This window comes from Carettochelys insculpta, chromosome 2, assembly GCF_033958435.1.
Source record: "Carettochelys insculpta isolate YL-2023 chromosome 2, ASM3395843v1, whole genome shotgun sequence".
Classification (NCBI taxonomy): domain Eukaryota; kingdom Metazoa; phylum Chordata; order Testudines; family Carettochelyidae; genus Carettochelys; species Carettochelys insculpta.
This window is the reverse complement of record NC_134138.1, coordinates 117607467-117624959: the sequence shown is the minus strand read 5'-3', so window position 1 is coordinate 117624959 and position 17493 is coordinate 117607467. Positions and strand designations below refer to the sequence as shown.

At 37.8% G+C, this 17493-nt stretch overlaps 1 protein-coding gene across 4 annotated transcripts in view; it reads left to right on the top strand.

The window, feature by feature from the left end:
- CDKAL1 (CDKAL1 threonylcarbamoyladenosine tRNA methylthiotransferase) overlaps positions 1-17493 on the top strand; it is a 665249-nt gene that overhangs the window by 269690 nt on the left and 378066 nt on the right. For all 4 annotated transcript variants that reach the window (XM_074985893.1, XM_074985894.1, XM_074985890.1 and 1 more), the window contains one exon: positions 14359-14462. In XM_074985893.1, the coding sequence (XP_074841994.1) occupies positions 14359-14462 (104 nt within the window). The remainder of the gene's footprint in view (positions 1-14358; positions 14463-17493) is intronic.

The following is a 17493-nucleotide window of genomic DNA, read 5'->3' as shown; positions in this document are numbered from 1 at the left end:
GATATTTCTCATACTGAATACCTTTGTCTTTAAAAAAAAAAAAAACCTAGAGAATTAAAACTAATGCTTTTGTGTATATTACTTTTTTATTATATCATTAAAACACGTAACGAGGAGCCAAAATGAGAGGTTTACTGAAACTATCCACTGTAGCATTGTGTGTGTTTAACGATGAGACCCTCTGTGTTTGTGTGGAGATGTACTGCAGTGCCATCATTTATTAAGTTCCAGAAATTTAGGGTCAAAAGGAAAGTATGTATTTTAATACACCAACAAAATAGCTGAAGTCAAAATGGGAAAAGAGTTGAGAGGTGGGTAAAGGTACTCTAAGATAAAGAAACAAGTGTGGTGTACATGGCCAAACAAAGATAACCCTATTGTTCTACATCATTTATTACCGTGTCTATGCAGTTAATATTCGGTCTTCCTCTGTTTCTAGTTCCTTGCCCTCTAGTCTGTATCTCAATGTGTGGTATCCTTTTGGTTTCATTCCATCCCAGTTCTTTCTCGATTTCCATAGTAGTGCTCTTTCTTGCCCTAACAATTTTCTTTTAAAACATCTGTTTTTATTTTTTTCAGTCTTGACATTTTCAGTATCCCCCTTGCTCATTCCCCATTTCTTCAGTCAATGTCTCATATGTCAACTTTCCTCCTACTGCAGCACTATCAGCTTCAATGTTGTCTCATATAGGCTAAATTTTATTCTTATTGAAACATATTTAGCTTTCCTGATTATGCAGTTTTCCAAATGTTGCAGTGGTTATTCCCATTTGCCTTTTTACGTCAGCTTGTCAGTTCCCATTCCTCACCATTAGTTCTCCCCCAGTTCCATAGTACTTGTTTTCTCTGTGTTAATCTCACATCTGAATATCACTTCTTTCTTGGTCAGTCTTGGCAGTTCTCTGTAAATCCTCCTGGTCCGAGCTATAAGGTCAATAGCAACTGTAAATTTAAACGTATTCACTGCTCTTCCAAATAACATAACTCCCCTTGTTTCAGCTCCATTCTACTGCCATTACTATTGCAAACAAGTTGAACAAGTCTAGCAGTAGTGTGCATCCTTGACTCACTCCTATGGAAAAGAATGTGACTTCCTTGTGAAATGAATTTCAAATTGCAGAAGAACAGGGTGTTTTTACTGGAAAATGGTGTGTAGGCAGTTGATCTATGATATGCTACATGAAAAAAGTGATAAAATAAAAATAACCAGAGTAGGGCCTACTTTTTGATCCCTTTCTAAGTGTGGAGTAACATAAATTGTTAGAAGAGAAAAAATATGCACAGTCTGACAACAAGTGCTAGGACTGAGATGTTGGCTACTAAATATTTTGTGATTCCAGGTACATTTAAAAGCTGTTGAATGTGTGTTTGTAATTTGACACCATTTTTGTTTTAGGCTTTCCACCACCATAGGTTGGTCCTACAAGTAAGGAAGGAGAAAGCTCTCCTGGCTTTTCATGTGTGCTTCAGAAAAAAAAATGGGGAAGGCAAGACTTTGGAATGTTTTATTTAAAAGTGTGTATGGTGGGGGAGGAAGTTAAACTTGCAGCTTCTTCTTTTCCTATTTATGACCAACTCACCTCCTGCTTTCATTTGCCTTCAGGAGCCTATAAAAGTTTAGGGCTTGTGCTAGTTACATGTGTTCTTTTTAAACTTCATTATGAATTACTCTATTGTTATGAGTCCATTTGTGAGCGTAATGATGGACTGTGGAAATGAAATTGCTTTTTATTTAAGGAATAATACTATAAATATTTCAGGAGTGTGGTGGATTAATCTTTAACTATACAGATCAGATTAAACTGTTTTTGCTTATCTTCTTACTTATGCATTTGTCAAAAGGTAAATATTATGAAGTTAACACCCGCCTCTGTGCATTTCACTGAAATCAAAACCCAAAGCCACAAATTTTATAATCTGCTTTGGGCAGATTATACCCACATAATAGCCATTTACATTTAGTATTGTGGCCGGTGTGTTAATTGACTTGCTCTTCATCTCGATTGTTAGAGGTGCACGGATCATTTTTTTCTCCTTTTTAACCCCTGTTCAACTTGTTTCATATGTGTATGTTTTCCTCAGGTTAGCAGTGAATTTTGGATTCATGAGAATCTAAGTATGACCAAGGGAAAAATCATAGCCAAACTTATTAATTTTGCCAGTTTTTCAGTGAGATGTGTTTGCTGTTTGGGTTCTCTCAGACACAATTCCAAGGCAAACTTAAGGTGTACAAACCTGCCAATCTTGGCTGACCAAAACCTGTTTGTTTCATACAGTTCCATTTATCAGCATAGCTTTCATCTTAAACCCTTCGAGGAAAGTTAATGGTGTCTGTAAAAGCATTTTTTCATGTCCTGGGAAGGAACCTTACTTGATTTATTGAACAAAAGCATTCCTTGCCTCATTGGCTTATCCATTCTGTAAAACATGGTGAAATTCTGCTTCATTAAAATCAGTGGCAAAACTCCCATTGGCTCGTGCTATTTTTTTAAAGAACATAATCCAATAAATATTTGTTTAAAAAGACTGTCAAAAGATCATTAAAATGATAAAGTAAACACTTGAGAAATGATATGGCAAAGATAATTATCCTTAAGAGTAACCATAGCCTTAGCGAGGCTGCCATTTGCTTAGTGTGAGTTGAGCTGGACCCTAAAGTAATCGAACTGCTTTACCTATATTTTTCTGTGTATTTATATTCCTTAATATTCTGGAGCAGGGTCTCTTCTGTATTTTCAGACCATGATGCATAGAATGCTTGTTAGAGCCTGAATCCCCATTGGACATTTTGCCCTCGTTTTTTATGCTCCAGTTTGTACATGAAGCAAATGTGTGTTGTACATTTGAAGCCTCTCTTAGTTTAGTTTAAATTTTTGACCCTGCCTATAACTAATGCTGCAAAGAAAATGGCATTTTAAAAGAAAAAATAGATTTTATTCTAATCAGATTTTTTTAAAACTTAAAAACTCTAAATATGTAAAACCTTTGGTGTTCTTGTTTAAAAAGAAATAGAAAAAGAGAAAAATCCACCAAACAAGCCATAATTTGTAATTGTGAGTATTTAAGATAGGGTAGTTTTGCACTTGCCACAGACGTGAATGTTTAAAGAGAGAGTTAAATCATGAAAAGCTGATATATAACTTGGAAGCAATTAGGCTGTTTCCATCACCAAGACACAGGACACTTCAAGAGAGGCCCTGACAGAACTGCATGAATGTAAGACAGAAGGCAGAGGTTTTTAAGGGGGGGTAAAAAAAGATGTCTCAGATGAGGAATCATCAGATCAGAAAAATCAGAGAGAGATGGATCTATAGTAGCTACATGATCATAGTGCTTCTGACCCTTAACACTGGTAGAGCTGAGCCAATGGTAGCACTGGTGGGAATGTTTTGGCAAAAAGAACACGAAAAACCTTACGTAGACAAAATAATTGGGGGGGGGCTTCTTTTCAAGAGATAAACGTTGCATTTCTGTTTTTATTGCACAATTACTTCCACTATTATTTTACCCAGACAATTCAATCCCATTTTCCCACAGACATTTTACAAATTATTTTTTGGGAAATGTGTCTGATGACTATCTCAAGTGTCTAAATTAAGCTTTCTAGTTTCAACACTGCTGAAGTATAATACCCTCCCCCATCCCCCCCGGATGTTTTGACCGGTGCTAAAACAATACCTTTTATCCCAAGAATCAGAGTTTTGTACCTGTTGTATGTTACAGAATTGACTGTAGCCTAATGTTTCCTGTGAGATTTCAGCACTCTAAAAGGTACTGTCCCAAAAGCCATTCAGGAAGTGCAAACAGTAGTTTTTATCACAAACTGTGGTCTACTCTTTTAATTGTTTTCAATGTAGCTGGTTAAGTCACTTCTAGTTTTTGCTGATCCATGATATACTAAGTGTACTGCTTATATAAAAGTTTTCTGGTTTTTTATGCCTTTGCATGTCCCTGCCATTGACAAAGGATTGCTGAGTCGATTTGTCTTTTAAAATACTCAAATGCTGATTTGCCTCCTTTTGAAAGTGGTGTGCATTTTCTTAGTTTATTTTTTTCTTGAATACTGTTTTATTTCAGTGTAGACCTGAATTTAAAAAGCAAAACATTAGTTTAATTTTAAAACTTTTAGTTTAATCATCGCCTATTATTAAGGCTGTCAATTAACATGTGTTAACGCCTGCAATTCATGCAGGACAGATGAATGTTGAAAAATGAATGTGTTAATCAGAGATGTTAACACTTAATTGACAGCCCTAGAAAAAAGCAATTACTGGCCCTGCAGTTTCCAGGTGGGGGTGGGAGAACCGTGGTAGCCCCATGCCTGGGAGCTGGCTGGGGCATGGAGCCCTTCTGGCAACCGTGGGGACCCCGACTGTGGGCATCAGCAGGGACCCCAGACAGGGCCAGCGTTGCTGGCTGCTTCAGGGACCCTTGCTGGGGGCAGCCCCGCATCTGGAAGCCAGCTGGAGAGCCCTGCTTGCAGCCCGGAGCAATGGGGACCCCACCTGGGGTGAGGGGAACCCCTGCAGCCCTGCGATTAATCGTTTTAATTGCTTGACATCCCTACTTACAGTTGCGGTTTGCAGTAAAGTCAACATTTCATTATATAAATAAAAACAAAAAGGCAGTCCAGTAGCACTTTAAAGACTAACAAAATAATTTATTTGGTGGTGAGCTTTCGTGGGACAGACTCTCTTCTTCAGACTATAGCCACACCTAATAAATTATTTTGTTAGTCTTTAACGTGCTACTGGACTGCCTTTTCATTTTGATAAACTGTAGGCTAACATGGCTATCTCTCTGTTACATTTCATTATATAAATATCACTTACACCTCCGCTTTAAGCACTTCCCTCCACAACACCCACTCTGTGTTCAAGACAGATTTATAAAGCTATCTATCGTTATAACCCACAAATATTTACTGAGAAAAATATTTGCTATATGCCCTGTGTATTCCTTATGTACTGGGAAATGTAGTGAACTCTGCACACTCAGAGGAAAAATGACATAGACAAGTATGACAAGCTTTTAGTGGTCTGAGAGGCTGCATCTTTGCCCATTCACAGCTGGAACAGCCAAGTACTCCTGTAATTTGATGGGATTCAGTAAACTCGAATGGCTGCTCACAGACTGAACCCAGTATGGGAAAGAAGGGGTAGTCTTCAACTTGCTTTCCCTCATTCTTCCTACAGGTGTCACATTTGTGACTCTTGAGGGTGCTGTGCACAGCCTTCTGTTTACCAAGGCCTATGCCTGGAGGATTGGCTGGGCCAAATTCAGAAGCTAATCAATGTCTATGATGTGAATATCTGCTAATATAGCTGTATTAATCAGAGCGGTTGGATATGGAGAAATTAGAGAGGGTCCAGAAAAGAGCGACAAGAATGATTAAAAGTCTAGAGAATGTGACCTATGAAGAAAGGCTGAAAGAATTGGGCTTGTTTAGTTTGGAAAAGAGAAGATTGAGAGGAGACATGATAGCAGTTTTCAAGTATCTAAAAGGGTGTCATAAGGAGAAGGGAGAAAACTTGTTCTTTTTGGCCTCTGAGGATAGAACAAGAGGCAATGGACTTAAACTGCAGCAAGGGAAGTTTAGGTTGGATATTAGGAAAAGGTTCCTAACTGTCAGGGTGATCAAACAGTGGAATAAATTGCCAAGGGAGGTTGTGGAATCTCCATCTCTGGAGATATTTAAGAACAGGTTAGATAAATGTCTGTCAGGGATGGTTTAGACAGTACTTCAACCTGCCATTGGGGCAGGGGGCTGGACTCAATGGCCTCTCAACATCCCTTCCAGTCCTAGTATTCTGTGATTAAATGGTGTGCAAGAATTCAAAAAATACTGATTTTTTGCCACAAGTACAGAACAGTATGTAGCTGAAAAAATGTGGCTACTGTTCATTATGTAGTCTCACTGCTTGTTGATGTTTTAAATGGCTATATTTAATGCTTTAAAATACTATTTTTCCTGATTTTTCATCAGTATATTGTAATGAATGTTATGGTTCTATTTCCTTAAAAGCAGTTACAGTATAGTTAACCAGCTATTATAGTGTGTAGCTGCTTTGCTTTTATATGGTTAACTCAGTACACTTATACTTTATATTCAGAATGCACAGCTTGATGATGTAGGTATAGATGGTATAACCATATTACAAATAATGAATTGGAAAAAAGAGGTAATGTGAGTTGCCCAAAGCCAGCTCTTGGAGCTTGTGTCTGAGGCAGGGTTAAAAACTGGGAGACCCTATTACCCACATCTGTTTCAAACCACTAGACCAAGACTTTCTTCCTAATAGAGTACTAAATGGTTGTATTTATGCTAATTTCTGATGTTGATAGAATGTCCAATGTCTCACTTGGGAGCTCTCTGACTGTTTAGGTAGAAGTACAAAGAGCCATTATTATTAAGTTACTGGGGTGACACTAACCATACTGTGTGTGCCTGTATCACACCAGCTTGAGAGAGCGATTTTTGAGTTTCACGCAAAATATTCATATATTAAAAGTAAAAATCAGATTATAATCTGACAAACCAGTGAAACAATCACCCCAAAATAAAACAACAGAGTTACCTCATGATAGGTGAGATATGACCGATTGGAAAAAGCTTGCCCTTAAGCTCTTCTATAGAAGAAAGCTGTCTTTTTGAAAGTACAGGTTGAATCTCTGTAGTCTGGTACTCTTGAGACCTGACCAGTGCCAAACCAGAGGATTTGCCGAACCATGGGAGGTAAATATTGTCCGGCAATATTACCAACATTTCCACTGCTTACTGGGCTTTTTGAAGACATTAAGAGGTAAACTGGAGCTAAAATAACAGCACAGAACACTGAGAGCCTGGACTGGTAGCTGTAAACAAGCTTAGTGGGACTGTGGAAAACTTGGCCAATGCATGATAAGTGGACATCTGGCTAACTAAAATCATGTCAGCCCATGGATGTTACCAGATCAGAGATGTTCAGCTATACATCCTGCTCCCAGGTAATGGGCAAAGGATGTATTATCTACTTCAGAAAGAATATCCTATAAATACATTGCAATGTAGGAGAAATGTTTGAACCATAATCATTCCATACTGGGTGGAATTTTTCTGACGTGTTTAAAGTTTCAGTGTTACATAGTCCAATGAGAAACCTACTTGAGGTATTCTTCTTTTAAGTGCAGTTTGCAAACTGTTTATCAAAAAAGTGTCTGAAGTATTTTGGTTATTTTCCCTAAGTAGATATGTGTATGATAGATCTTAATTTCAGAGAACCCCTCTTTTACCAGTTACATTTTCTCCATTTAAATAATCGTAGTGGTGGAACCTTCAATTTTGGAATGTACAGTACTTAGAATATGTAGTCAAAAAACAAAATAATCTATAAAGAAAAAAGTCCTTCCTATTGTTTAGTGGATTGAAAGAAGCTGATGGAAAATTGCAGAAAGTCAAGGGTAAGAGGACAGTCGTGTGTAAAATGAAATATATATGTGCCTTCATGGGTTTCCACAATGTACTTACTTTGGTATCCATTGAGTCAATTTTAATTCAATTGATAAAAAATGAGAAAATTGTTGAAGTGCAATGAAAAATTTTGTGGAGATGTAAATCCAGCAAATCTACATAATGTTTACCCATATTACTTTAATAAATGCTTATAAAGTATTGTGCTATTTTGAGTATGGGATTTCACTTCTCTAGAAATCTGACTAAAATGTCATGTGCTTATATTTATGTAACATACATATGTTCTTTTATTGGTATTTAATAGCTGTTTTCGCTATTCAAAATACTGTTTGCTAGCATTTTTACTCAAGTGTAATGTGGTTAAAGGGACAAATCGGTTTTTAAGATAATTTTAAGACATTAGTTTGCGTGTAAATTCTGATAAAAATTTGGAAGAGGTTCAAGTATTTCACTGGTACTATTACTGTTTTTGACAGAAGCAAATAGTTATGACATTTTCCATTAATACAAAGTAATATGGATTGGAATTGCTTGATTCCTTCTAAGGAAGTCGTATGGTAGAAGTGGAAGATGTGTTGGTAATTCTGTCAAAAGAATGATGCTTTCGTTCTGATTCTGTAGCTGTATTCCATTGTGGTATCAAGATAATAGTACTGAGATGTAATTATTACAAATCCCTTATCAGTAAGGTAAGTACAGCTATGTCTACACAGTGATAGATGTTTCAGGATAAAAATGTATCCCAAAATAGCAATGCCACAGTTTTTTACCGCACTCAAAATATCGCTGGCTTTTCAAGTGTGGTATTCTGGTTCCCGTACCTTCATCATACAAAGGGAAACAGAACTTTCAGAATAGCCAATGAACTGCCTCATGTTCAGAATAAGGAATTTTGAAATAATTTGCACAATTATTTTGAAACCAACTCGCTGTGTAGACATAGCCTATTAAAACCTGTGTTCTGACCAAATTCAAGAGAATAATTGCATTTGGCCTGCTTAACATTTTGTATTACTTCCAAATGGAGATGAGTTTGCTCATTTTTCTCTGTTAATGTTGGTTGACCCAATTAGACATTAATGAAGGACATTTTATAATCTGTAAGTGGTTTATGAAATTCAAGGTTTTGGTAATCCTTGCACAAAAGGTGCTTTGTACTTTAAATATTTGAGAGAGAAATCTTGGCTTGATAGATGTCAGTGGCAAACCTACCATTAACTTCAGTTGAACCAGGATTTTAGCTTGACTGTGTCCATTCTCAGGCCTGGTTTATAGCAGGTCTTTACATTGGTATAGCTTTGCATGTAGGGGTGTGAAAAATCCATGCTCCTGGAAGACGTAGCTATGTTGATGTAACCCACAGTGTAGAGTGTATTAGGATGTAGATTATATATGCTGACAGGAGAAGCCCTGCTGTTGGCATTGGTAATGTCTACACTGAAGCATTTTAGCAGTACAGCTTTGCTGCTCTAGCATTTTAAGCTTAGACATACACCTATTCTTATCTACTAGAAAATCATATTAGAGTAGTCATTATTCCTCTGCTGTCATAAGTGGCATTCCAAATTGGCTTTTCCTGTAAGGGATGTACTTTCATTTTCAGTATATTTTTCTGATAAATATTCAATTTTCAAAAATGAAAAGTCCCTTTTAATGAAATAGACTATTTAAACACAAATTCACTTGAAAGGGGTAAAGTCCAGTGTTCCTTAACGCTCCATTGAAAAATTGCAGGGACATGAACTAAGGGCCTTACTGATTTAAGGCATTTGAAAATGGAACATTGGTGCCTAAGGGCTTGTCTGCATTTACTCCAGTGGTCAATATACTGGGATTCAATTTCTTGGGTCTAGTAGGGATGCACTAAATCAAACATGGAAGTTGCCACCATTTACTCTGTTACTCCTCACAGTTGCAAGGTGTAAGGGAGGTTGATGGGAGAGTTTCTCCAGTTGACCTCCTGCTCTGGGGTGGGAGCAGAAAAACAGCGTAAGGTATATCAACTATGAAATTCATGTAGCTGGATTGTATAATTTATACTGATTTTTTCTCCCCTAGTGTAAGTGGGGCCTGAGTCACTTAAGTTTCACCCAGAATAGAGTGTTGATACGCTTGTGTTAGGCTAATAAAACTTCATAATAATTTTACATTAATATATGTAAAACTTTGTGTTACATTTTATTTTTATTTGTATACAGCAACATTTAGAGCAAACTTCAAATATTTAAAGTAAGTTTGTGATTCAGAAGCAAATTTCTCCTAGGTCTTCAGTGCACTGTTTTTCAGTCCCATGCACTATGTTTGTAGATCTGATAATTTGCTCCAGAGTAATTTTGAAGGGGAGAGATTCACAAGTTGGTTCTGTGATGTTTGGCTCCCTTATTTTTATGGAAGTATTTTTATGTAAGTATGGAATATGACTTCCTAACTGAAGCATAATTTATGCAAAACAGGTCAGATAACCTATAATTCAAGGGCATGTGAGGTCCTGATTGTGTATATTCTATTTATATACATGTATCATTCTTATGTGTAAAGTTAGAAAAAAAGAAATGTAAACCTGCATGTTGGTCTAGAACTTCTAGTGAGAGACATTAGTGGTAATTAAGGAACTTAATGTCCCAGTGCTCAAGGCAATGGTATATAAATAGTTTTGTTTGTCCTGTAAGCTCAAACTATGGTTGGTCTTACAAAGATGTGATCATGTCCAGTGGCTCTGGCATGCATATTGAGTCTGGTATTTTTTCCTTGGGATGGGGAGAGTTAAACAAAGGATTCTTTTCCCCCTGGGACAAGTCTGTTTAAGGAGGGGGAAGCAATCAATGATCATCTTAAGGTGGCTTTTTGAAACTGCCTCTCCCCATTCTAAGAGGATACGCATGAAGAAACCTAAAAACAAATAACTCTACCTACATAAGCAGCTATTAGACCTAAGCCAGAGAAAAAGATCAGCTCTGACTTGAAGGGTTTTACCTGGAATAAGGACTCAGGTGAGAATTCTGACCTGTAACACACTTTCTTAGACTATGTTCAGATTGTGGTTACCATTTTACAATACAAATGTATCCTGCAATAGCAACCCCATGGCTTTTCTCTGTGTTCAAAATCACAGTATTTCACTGTGTTCCATTTCTACTACCCCTTGTCGTGAGGGGGTCATAGAAATCTCAAAATAGGTGTTCACTGGACAGCACCAGGTTCTAAATAAGGTACCTAGAAATAATTTATGCAATTTGCATTGCTCAAATTGCATAAAATATTTTGAGAGAGATATGCAGTCTAGATGTAGCCTTAGTGTATTAGGCTTAGCTGATATGTACTGTTTGTTTTAAATTAGTCACTTGTTCTAATCTGTCTGTTTTCACTTGCAATCACTGAAAATCCTACTGGTTATACTTAATAAAAACACATTTGTTTTTTATTATTGTTGTCGTCATCGTCATCATCGTCATCAAACCCAGTGTAAATATTTTTACTTGGATAGGAGCAAACACTCTGTATATTTCTTCTTTCACTTATAAAAAGAGCAAACTCTGTGAGCTTCTTTTGTGTAAAACTTCTATACTGAGTAAGACGGACTTGTTTGGTCCCATTTGAGGGCTGTGTTCCTGGGTGCTGTCAAGTCCCTATAACTGAGCCCAAGCAGAGCTGAGCTGTTTTAGCATGTCTTACTCTTCTGTGGGGGCTGGTAGCCCAACTCTGTGCTCTTGTCTAGCAGGACAGAGTGGTGGGAATGCTCCAGAGAGTAGGTAGGTGAACTTATGGTATGATCAGCACACTGTGTGACAGTCTCGAGGGGATATCTGTGATCCAACCCGTCACAGGTTTATGTGAGCAAGAAAGCAATGTTAAGTCCCTTGTCATTTTGCTGATGGGTTTCAGATAGTAAACTATGGTGTTTATCTTTCTAAAGTTTCTCGATGTCTTTTCTACTGGCCTGTGTGTGTAACACTTTATAATGGTAACTTAAAATTTGGGATAGCTTATTGAAAGAAGCACAGATTTTTCTATTATGCTTGTGGTATTTTTTAAATTATCATTTTCAGGTACTGATTATTTTTTGATTCTGTTGTGAAATGATTGGGCCAAATACTTAACAGAAAATTGCATCTATTTTAGTCAGGTATAAATGGAAAAAATGATACCCCATAGCAGGTAGCTACTTATTCCTTTTCTCCTATTTCTGCTCCTTACTTTATGTGGTCCACTACCCCTGTAGCCTTAACAACTTCCCTACCCTTTCCTCAGGGCATCAGTCTGGTCACGGTCAGCCAAGAGATCCCCTGTTGCTACACTATCTTGACCAGGTAGTCCTCCTGGTGGCCAGTCCTCCCCCATCACCCTCTAGAGAAGAGGCTGCCTTCTGCTCTTCTGAGCAGCCCTTTCTATGTGGACTGCCTCAGTAAGTCTTCTCTTCATTGTCTCTCACAATAAGTTGTTTTTTTACTCGAACAGCCAATGAAGAGACAGTTTGCTAAGGCTGGGGCTCCGCACAGCCTCTCCAAGGCTACCTCAACCCCCTTATTGCCCGTGTGGGACAGCTTCCTCCCCTCCCTCCCCAACAAGCCCTGATCGTCGGTTTGACCTCCTTATAAATTTCCAAATAATTTTCACTAAGGTAGCTACGGTTACATTACATAAATATTGCTAAGCCAAACCAGACACAGTGGAGGATGGGGGGACACTCCCTGATGGCCAAGAGGTATACCACAACCATCATCTGGTCCCAGAGCATGGCCCTGCTTCTATGCCACCTCGCAACTGCCTTGCCATTGAACACCAGTTGTAAATCTTAAGAAGATGTGGCAGCTTATGTGCCTGATTTTCATTATTTTGCTTGCATATACATATCATTCCTCATCTGACTTCTTTGATTGATCCCAAAATGGGGGTTAGAATGCCAGACTCTGATTTTCCTTCTGGGATCACATATATGTTCTGAAAGAACTTGAATGGAATCATTCAATCAGTTGACTTAATTGTGTCTCTAGTCCTAGCTGGGAGAAGTTGGTGGTGGTCCAATCCTGAATAAGTGGGCAGCAAAGATGTGCATGTAGCCACAATATTGTTAAGTCCTTTTTTAAAACTGTCGCCAGCAACTAGTTTCCCAGTGATTAGGGTTGCATATCCTGACAGATGGGAACACGGTTAGTGCCCAGGTGATAAGTAAATGATGTAGTTGTTTGGTGCATTTCTTTATTTTATTTGCATACTTCAGAAAACTTCTTGGCCCTACTATACGTCCTCATTGTTCAAAATGATTTCCATATTTATACTACTCTTGGTCTCCAAACACTTTATAATATTGAAGTAGTGGTTTTGTGTTGTGATAATGAACATTGTTTATTTTTAACCAAGAAAAAGTATAACATTTGTGGTTTTTTAATTAAATCTTAATACTTCTGCCTACTGAATGGCTATGGGGAAATAAGTCAGCTTCAAAAAGGTGCCAGTAACTTTCTGCTGTACCATGTTTATGGCACTGTCAAGACTAATCCCAGAAAAGCTTGCAATAAGTATTTAATGATATGCTAGTCGTTTCTACAAGGAACTAATCTGACTTTAATATATTGCCAGATAAATTAGACATATTGAAGTTGTTCCTGTTTCTTATGGGTGTTTTAATGTTTCCCGTCTCACAGTTGATCATCCCAAACTCCTTTCTCGTTCATTGATTCTGCCCACAATATTTGACACATAAATATTGTTAAGCCAAACCAGACACAGAGGACGACGGGGTGACACTCAAATGTACTGTGTTTCTTTCAAGATTTCTAAAGTATACAAAATGTTTTTAAGTCCATGGTAAGAATCTGTAGCATTAAATTCTTTTATAAATTTTTATGAAGGCTTAGAAGAATATTTGAGTATCTCAAGAAATGATAGAATAGTAATTTTGCCTGTGGAATTCATGTTTAATTTCCTGACTAAAGCTCTGGAAATTTGTGGCTTAGTCCTCATGTGAGGCTTAGATTCTCATGTGTTTCTGGTTCTTCCCCCATTTTTGACAACAATGAAGTCTGATTCTGAACTTGGATTTTGGACTAAAACTGCTCACCTCTTTCTATAACCAGCAACTGTGGGAGCACTGATATAGGGAGTTCTGCACAGAATAAGGCTTAAAACCCAGAGGCAGCAGGTGCTCAGGCTAGCACTTGCATCATCCCTGCCGTCACGAGAGTTAAATTTAGAGATAGCAATGCTAGGAAATACAGCTAAAAATGGAAACGGAAAAAAAGGCTTTCACGTAAAAATCACTTCAACTTGTTACCCTTAAGACTTATTTTGGTTTCTGATCTGCAGTCCTTGCACAGAATTTCCACTCTCTGTAGGGTTTAACTCATTGTCTTTTAAAGTCTGAGTGTACTACTTTGGTTATCTCTTTAAAATAAAGAATTAAAATAAATTCCAAATCAGTTAACGGTAAACTCTATCATATCTGGCAGCCCCAGGACTGGTAGGTTGCTGGATATTCAAATATTCTGGATAATAGAGAAATATACTTAGCAATGCATAACACTAAAGAAAAACAAGATTAGATATTAACAAACAAACAAAAATGTATGCAGAGTACTTTATATACCAACATTAGTATAGTACACTGTAAACTTGTACTGCATTTTGCTGTATTTATTTGTATTTACTTTCACTAGATTGACCTTATGGAAAACGTAACTAAAATTTACTTATGGTTATTTGAGAGTTCTGGATGATAGAATGCTGGATATGAAAGAGTATGAAGTATGGTGTATTTGCTGACATGAAAATCGGTTTTTTAAATAAAGCTTAGTTGTACATATTTTAGATGTGTTTTGTACATTTTTGTTTTGCTACAGTTGTGTGTATTAAAATATTATGAAGGATATCTGTGATAGTAGACTAATGTATTTAAAACTTTTAAATAGGTGTCTCAATGCATGTACCTATTGCAAAACCAAGCATGCCAGAGGAGAGCTAGCAAGTTACCCAGTTGAAGAACTAGTGGACAGAGCCAAACAGTCTTTTCAAGGTAAGGTTAACTGTTTTTAACTGAGGCAACTTTAAGATAAGATCTTAATACCACAGGCAATTTCCTTTAGATAAAATGACCTGGTAGACATGGTTAATGCAAATATATATTTCAGTGTGCTTCCTTGTGCTTTCTGTAGTTAATTCCTGCATTCATTACATTATGCACCTGTACAGGTTGAACCTCTTTAGTTCACCGCCCTCGGAATCTGATTGATGCTGAATGAGAGAATTTGTCAGATCCCAGAAGGTCAATATTATCTAGCAGCATTACCAACACTTGTACTGCTTACTGGACTCTTAGAAGACATTTAGGGATAATTAGCACTAAATAACAGCACAGAACACTGAAACCCAGGACTGGTGGCTGTAAACAAACTTTCTGGGACAACATGAAACCCGGCCACACTCATGATAAGTGGTCATCCAGCTATCTAAAGTCATGCCAGACTATTGATGTTGCTGGGCAAGAGAGTGCTGGATTAGAGATGTTCAACCTGTACTAGAATATCAGATTTTAGTGATTTTTTTCAATTAAGAAATTTCCTGCTTAAAATGTCCCCCGTGCTAAAACTCTGTGTATGTGTGGCGGGGGGGGGGGGCAAGGGGTAATAGTCTAATTTTCTTATTGTAAGGAAAGTTCAAACTCAGAACAAAACTAATAATAAAAAATCCTGTTTTTCAACCCTCATCAGCTTCCTATATATTGAATTTCTACAAATCAGGAAAGACGTAATGAAGCATTTCAGCTATAGTCTTCCTAAGCTGGAGAGATCAGAGATTTAATTTTCAATATTTTGTTGTATGCCTAATGCAGTTTCAATAAATTCAGATAAGATGCCCTACTAATAGTTGAATTAAATAAAAAATCGTTCCATCTTTTTAATTCTAAAGTTGCAATAGCATGAATTTTTTAATTAGTTTTACAAGGCATAAATGTGATTTAAATAACCAAAAAGAAAAACTGATTTAAATGGACTTCAAACAATACATTTATCATTTTCCCCATGTCACCGTATGTGCTTTTTCTATTATATGCTGTTTGTACAGTAAACCCTCAGTTTAATGGACTAATGTGGGGGAAAGGGGTGTCCATTAAACCAGAGTGTTTACTGCGACCCACCTGTGCCAGGCACCCCCCCGGCCTCCCCACCATCCCCCAAAAAATACCTGCTACTCACGGCCAGAGGAGGAGCCTTCAGAGCCTGCTGCTGGTGGCCCCACTGTGGTGGAGACTGCAGCGTGGTTGTGGGCCCCTCTGCAGCAGCAAAGGTCCTGCTGCATGAGGCAGAGCAGCATGCAGCAGCGAGAGCCCCACCACACCTGGAGGATCTGCCACATGCAAGAGAAAGAGCCACCACTGCAGCTGGAGCCGCCACACGCTCCTCCCACCATGGGTGGGGTGCGTGAGCAAGTGCCATCTGCCATCAGGTTTGAATACATGTTTTTATACTGCATTTATCAGGTTGGCAACCTTGCAAAATCATACTCTGTAGAAGTTTCTGTAGAACAGCTGACATTAATAGACGCAGTGTTCAATACAGGAAAGCAATCTTGGGTAAAGAGCAGGTATCTACTGTGAATGTTTTCATCAAAGCTGAATGCTACAACTTCTACTGCTTTTATGTCATCAATTGTTCAGCTTTAGTAGTTCCTCAGAATTTGGTGTAGTTTTAATTTCATGTTTTGGAAAATAACATTCACTGCCATAAGAGCTATCTTAATTCTTTCCCATTTAAAAGTGTAGAGCTCATTCCGTGCGTGTGGCAATGTTTTTACTTAATCACTGTGGTACTAAGTTGAGGACTGGGGAGGTTTGTATCTGTGAGCAAGCTTGTACAGACACCACCCTGACTGCAAAAACTGATCCGAGTGGCATTCTGGGATCTTTTTGGCTTAATTATATCTTTTTGGTTTGGAAGATTAATGGAATTTTAATAGCCACTGAAAGGTGAGTAACTGATATTATTACAAAAAGCAGTCAAGTAGCACTTTAAAGACTATCAAAATAGTTTATTAGGTGAGCTTTCGTGGGACAGACCCACTTCTTCAGACCATAGCCAGACCAGAACAGACTCAATATTTAAGACACAGAGAACCAAAAACAGTAAGCAAGGAGGACAAATCAGAAAAAGATAATCAAGGTGAGCAAATCAGAGAGTGGAGGGGTGCGGGGGGAAGGTCAAGAATTAGATTGAGCCAAGTACCTTCCCCCGCACCCCTCCACTCTCTGATTTGCTCACCTTGATTATCTTTTTCTGATTTGTCCTCCTTGCTTACTGTTTTTGGTTCTCTGTGTCTTAAATATTGAGTCTGTTCTGGTCTGGCTATGGTCTGAAGAAGTGGGTCTGTCCCACGAAAGCTCACCTAATAAACTGTTTTGCTAGTCTTTAAAGTGCTACTTGACTGCTTTTTGTTTTGATAGTGTATAGACTAGCACGGCTTCCTCTCTGTTACTGTTGATATTATTACTTGACGGCTTGCAAACCTGACCTTTCTGAGACAAATTCTATACTAAAATAGAGCTTTGCATTGCCAGCAGTTTCTGTTAATTCAGAAACCGATGGTTTCAAAAAGAAAAAAAAAGGGGGGGGGATTGATAATTAATAATTAGTTCATTCTACCTTAAAATTAATGTGTCCAGCTTGAATGAACATAAAATTGCATTTCTTCCATTTCTTCAGCATTGTACGCTTTCACAAATGCTAAACAGTATGCTGCCATAAAAGCGATTTGCATATAATTGTTATTTGTGTTCTTAGTTTGTATTATGGTAGTAACTAGAGACTCCGGTTAAGAGAAGGTTGGGGTTCAGTTGTGCTGAGTACAGTTTAATTCCATAGGAAGATGTAACCCTTGCCCTGGAGCTGTCTGAGCACATTAGAAGTGGATTCATTATCAGAGAGGTGTGTATTCAAGTCAACGATAAATAGGAAGATATCTGGGCTGTGTCTACACTTGCAGTCCTCTTTCAAAAGAGGTATGCAAATGAGGGAAATGGAAAATGCAAATGAGGTGCATATTCATATTTC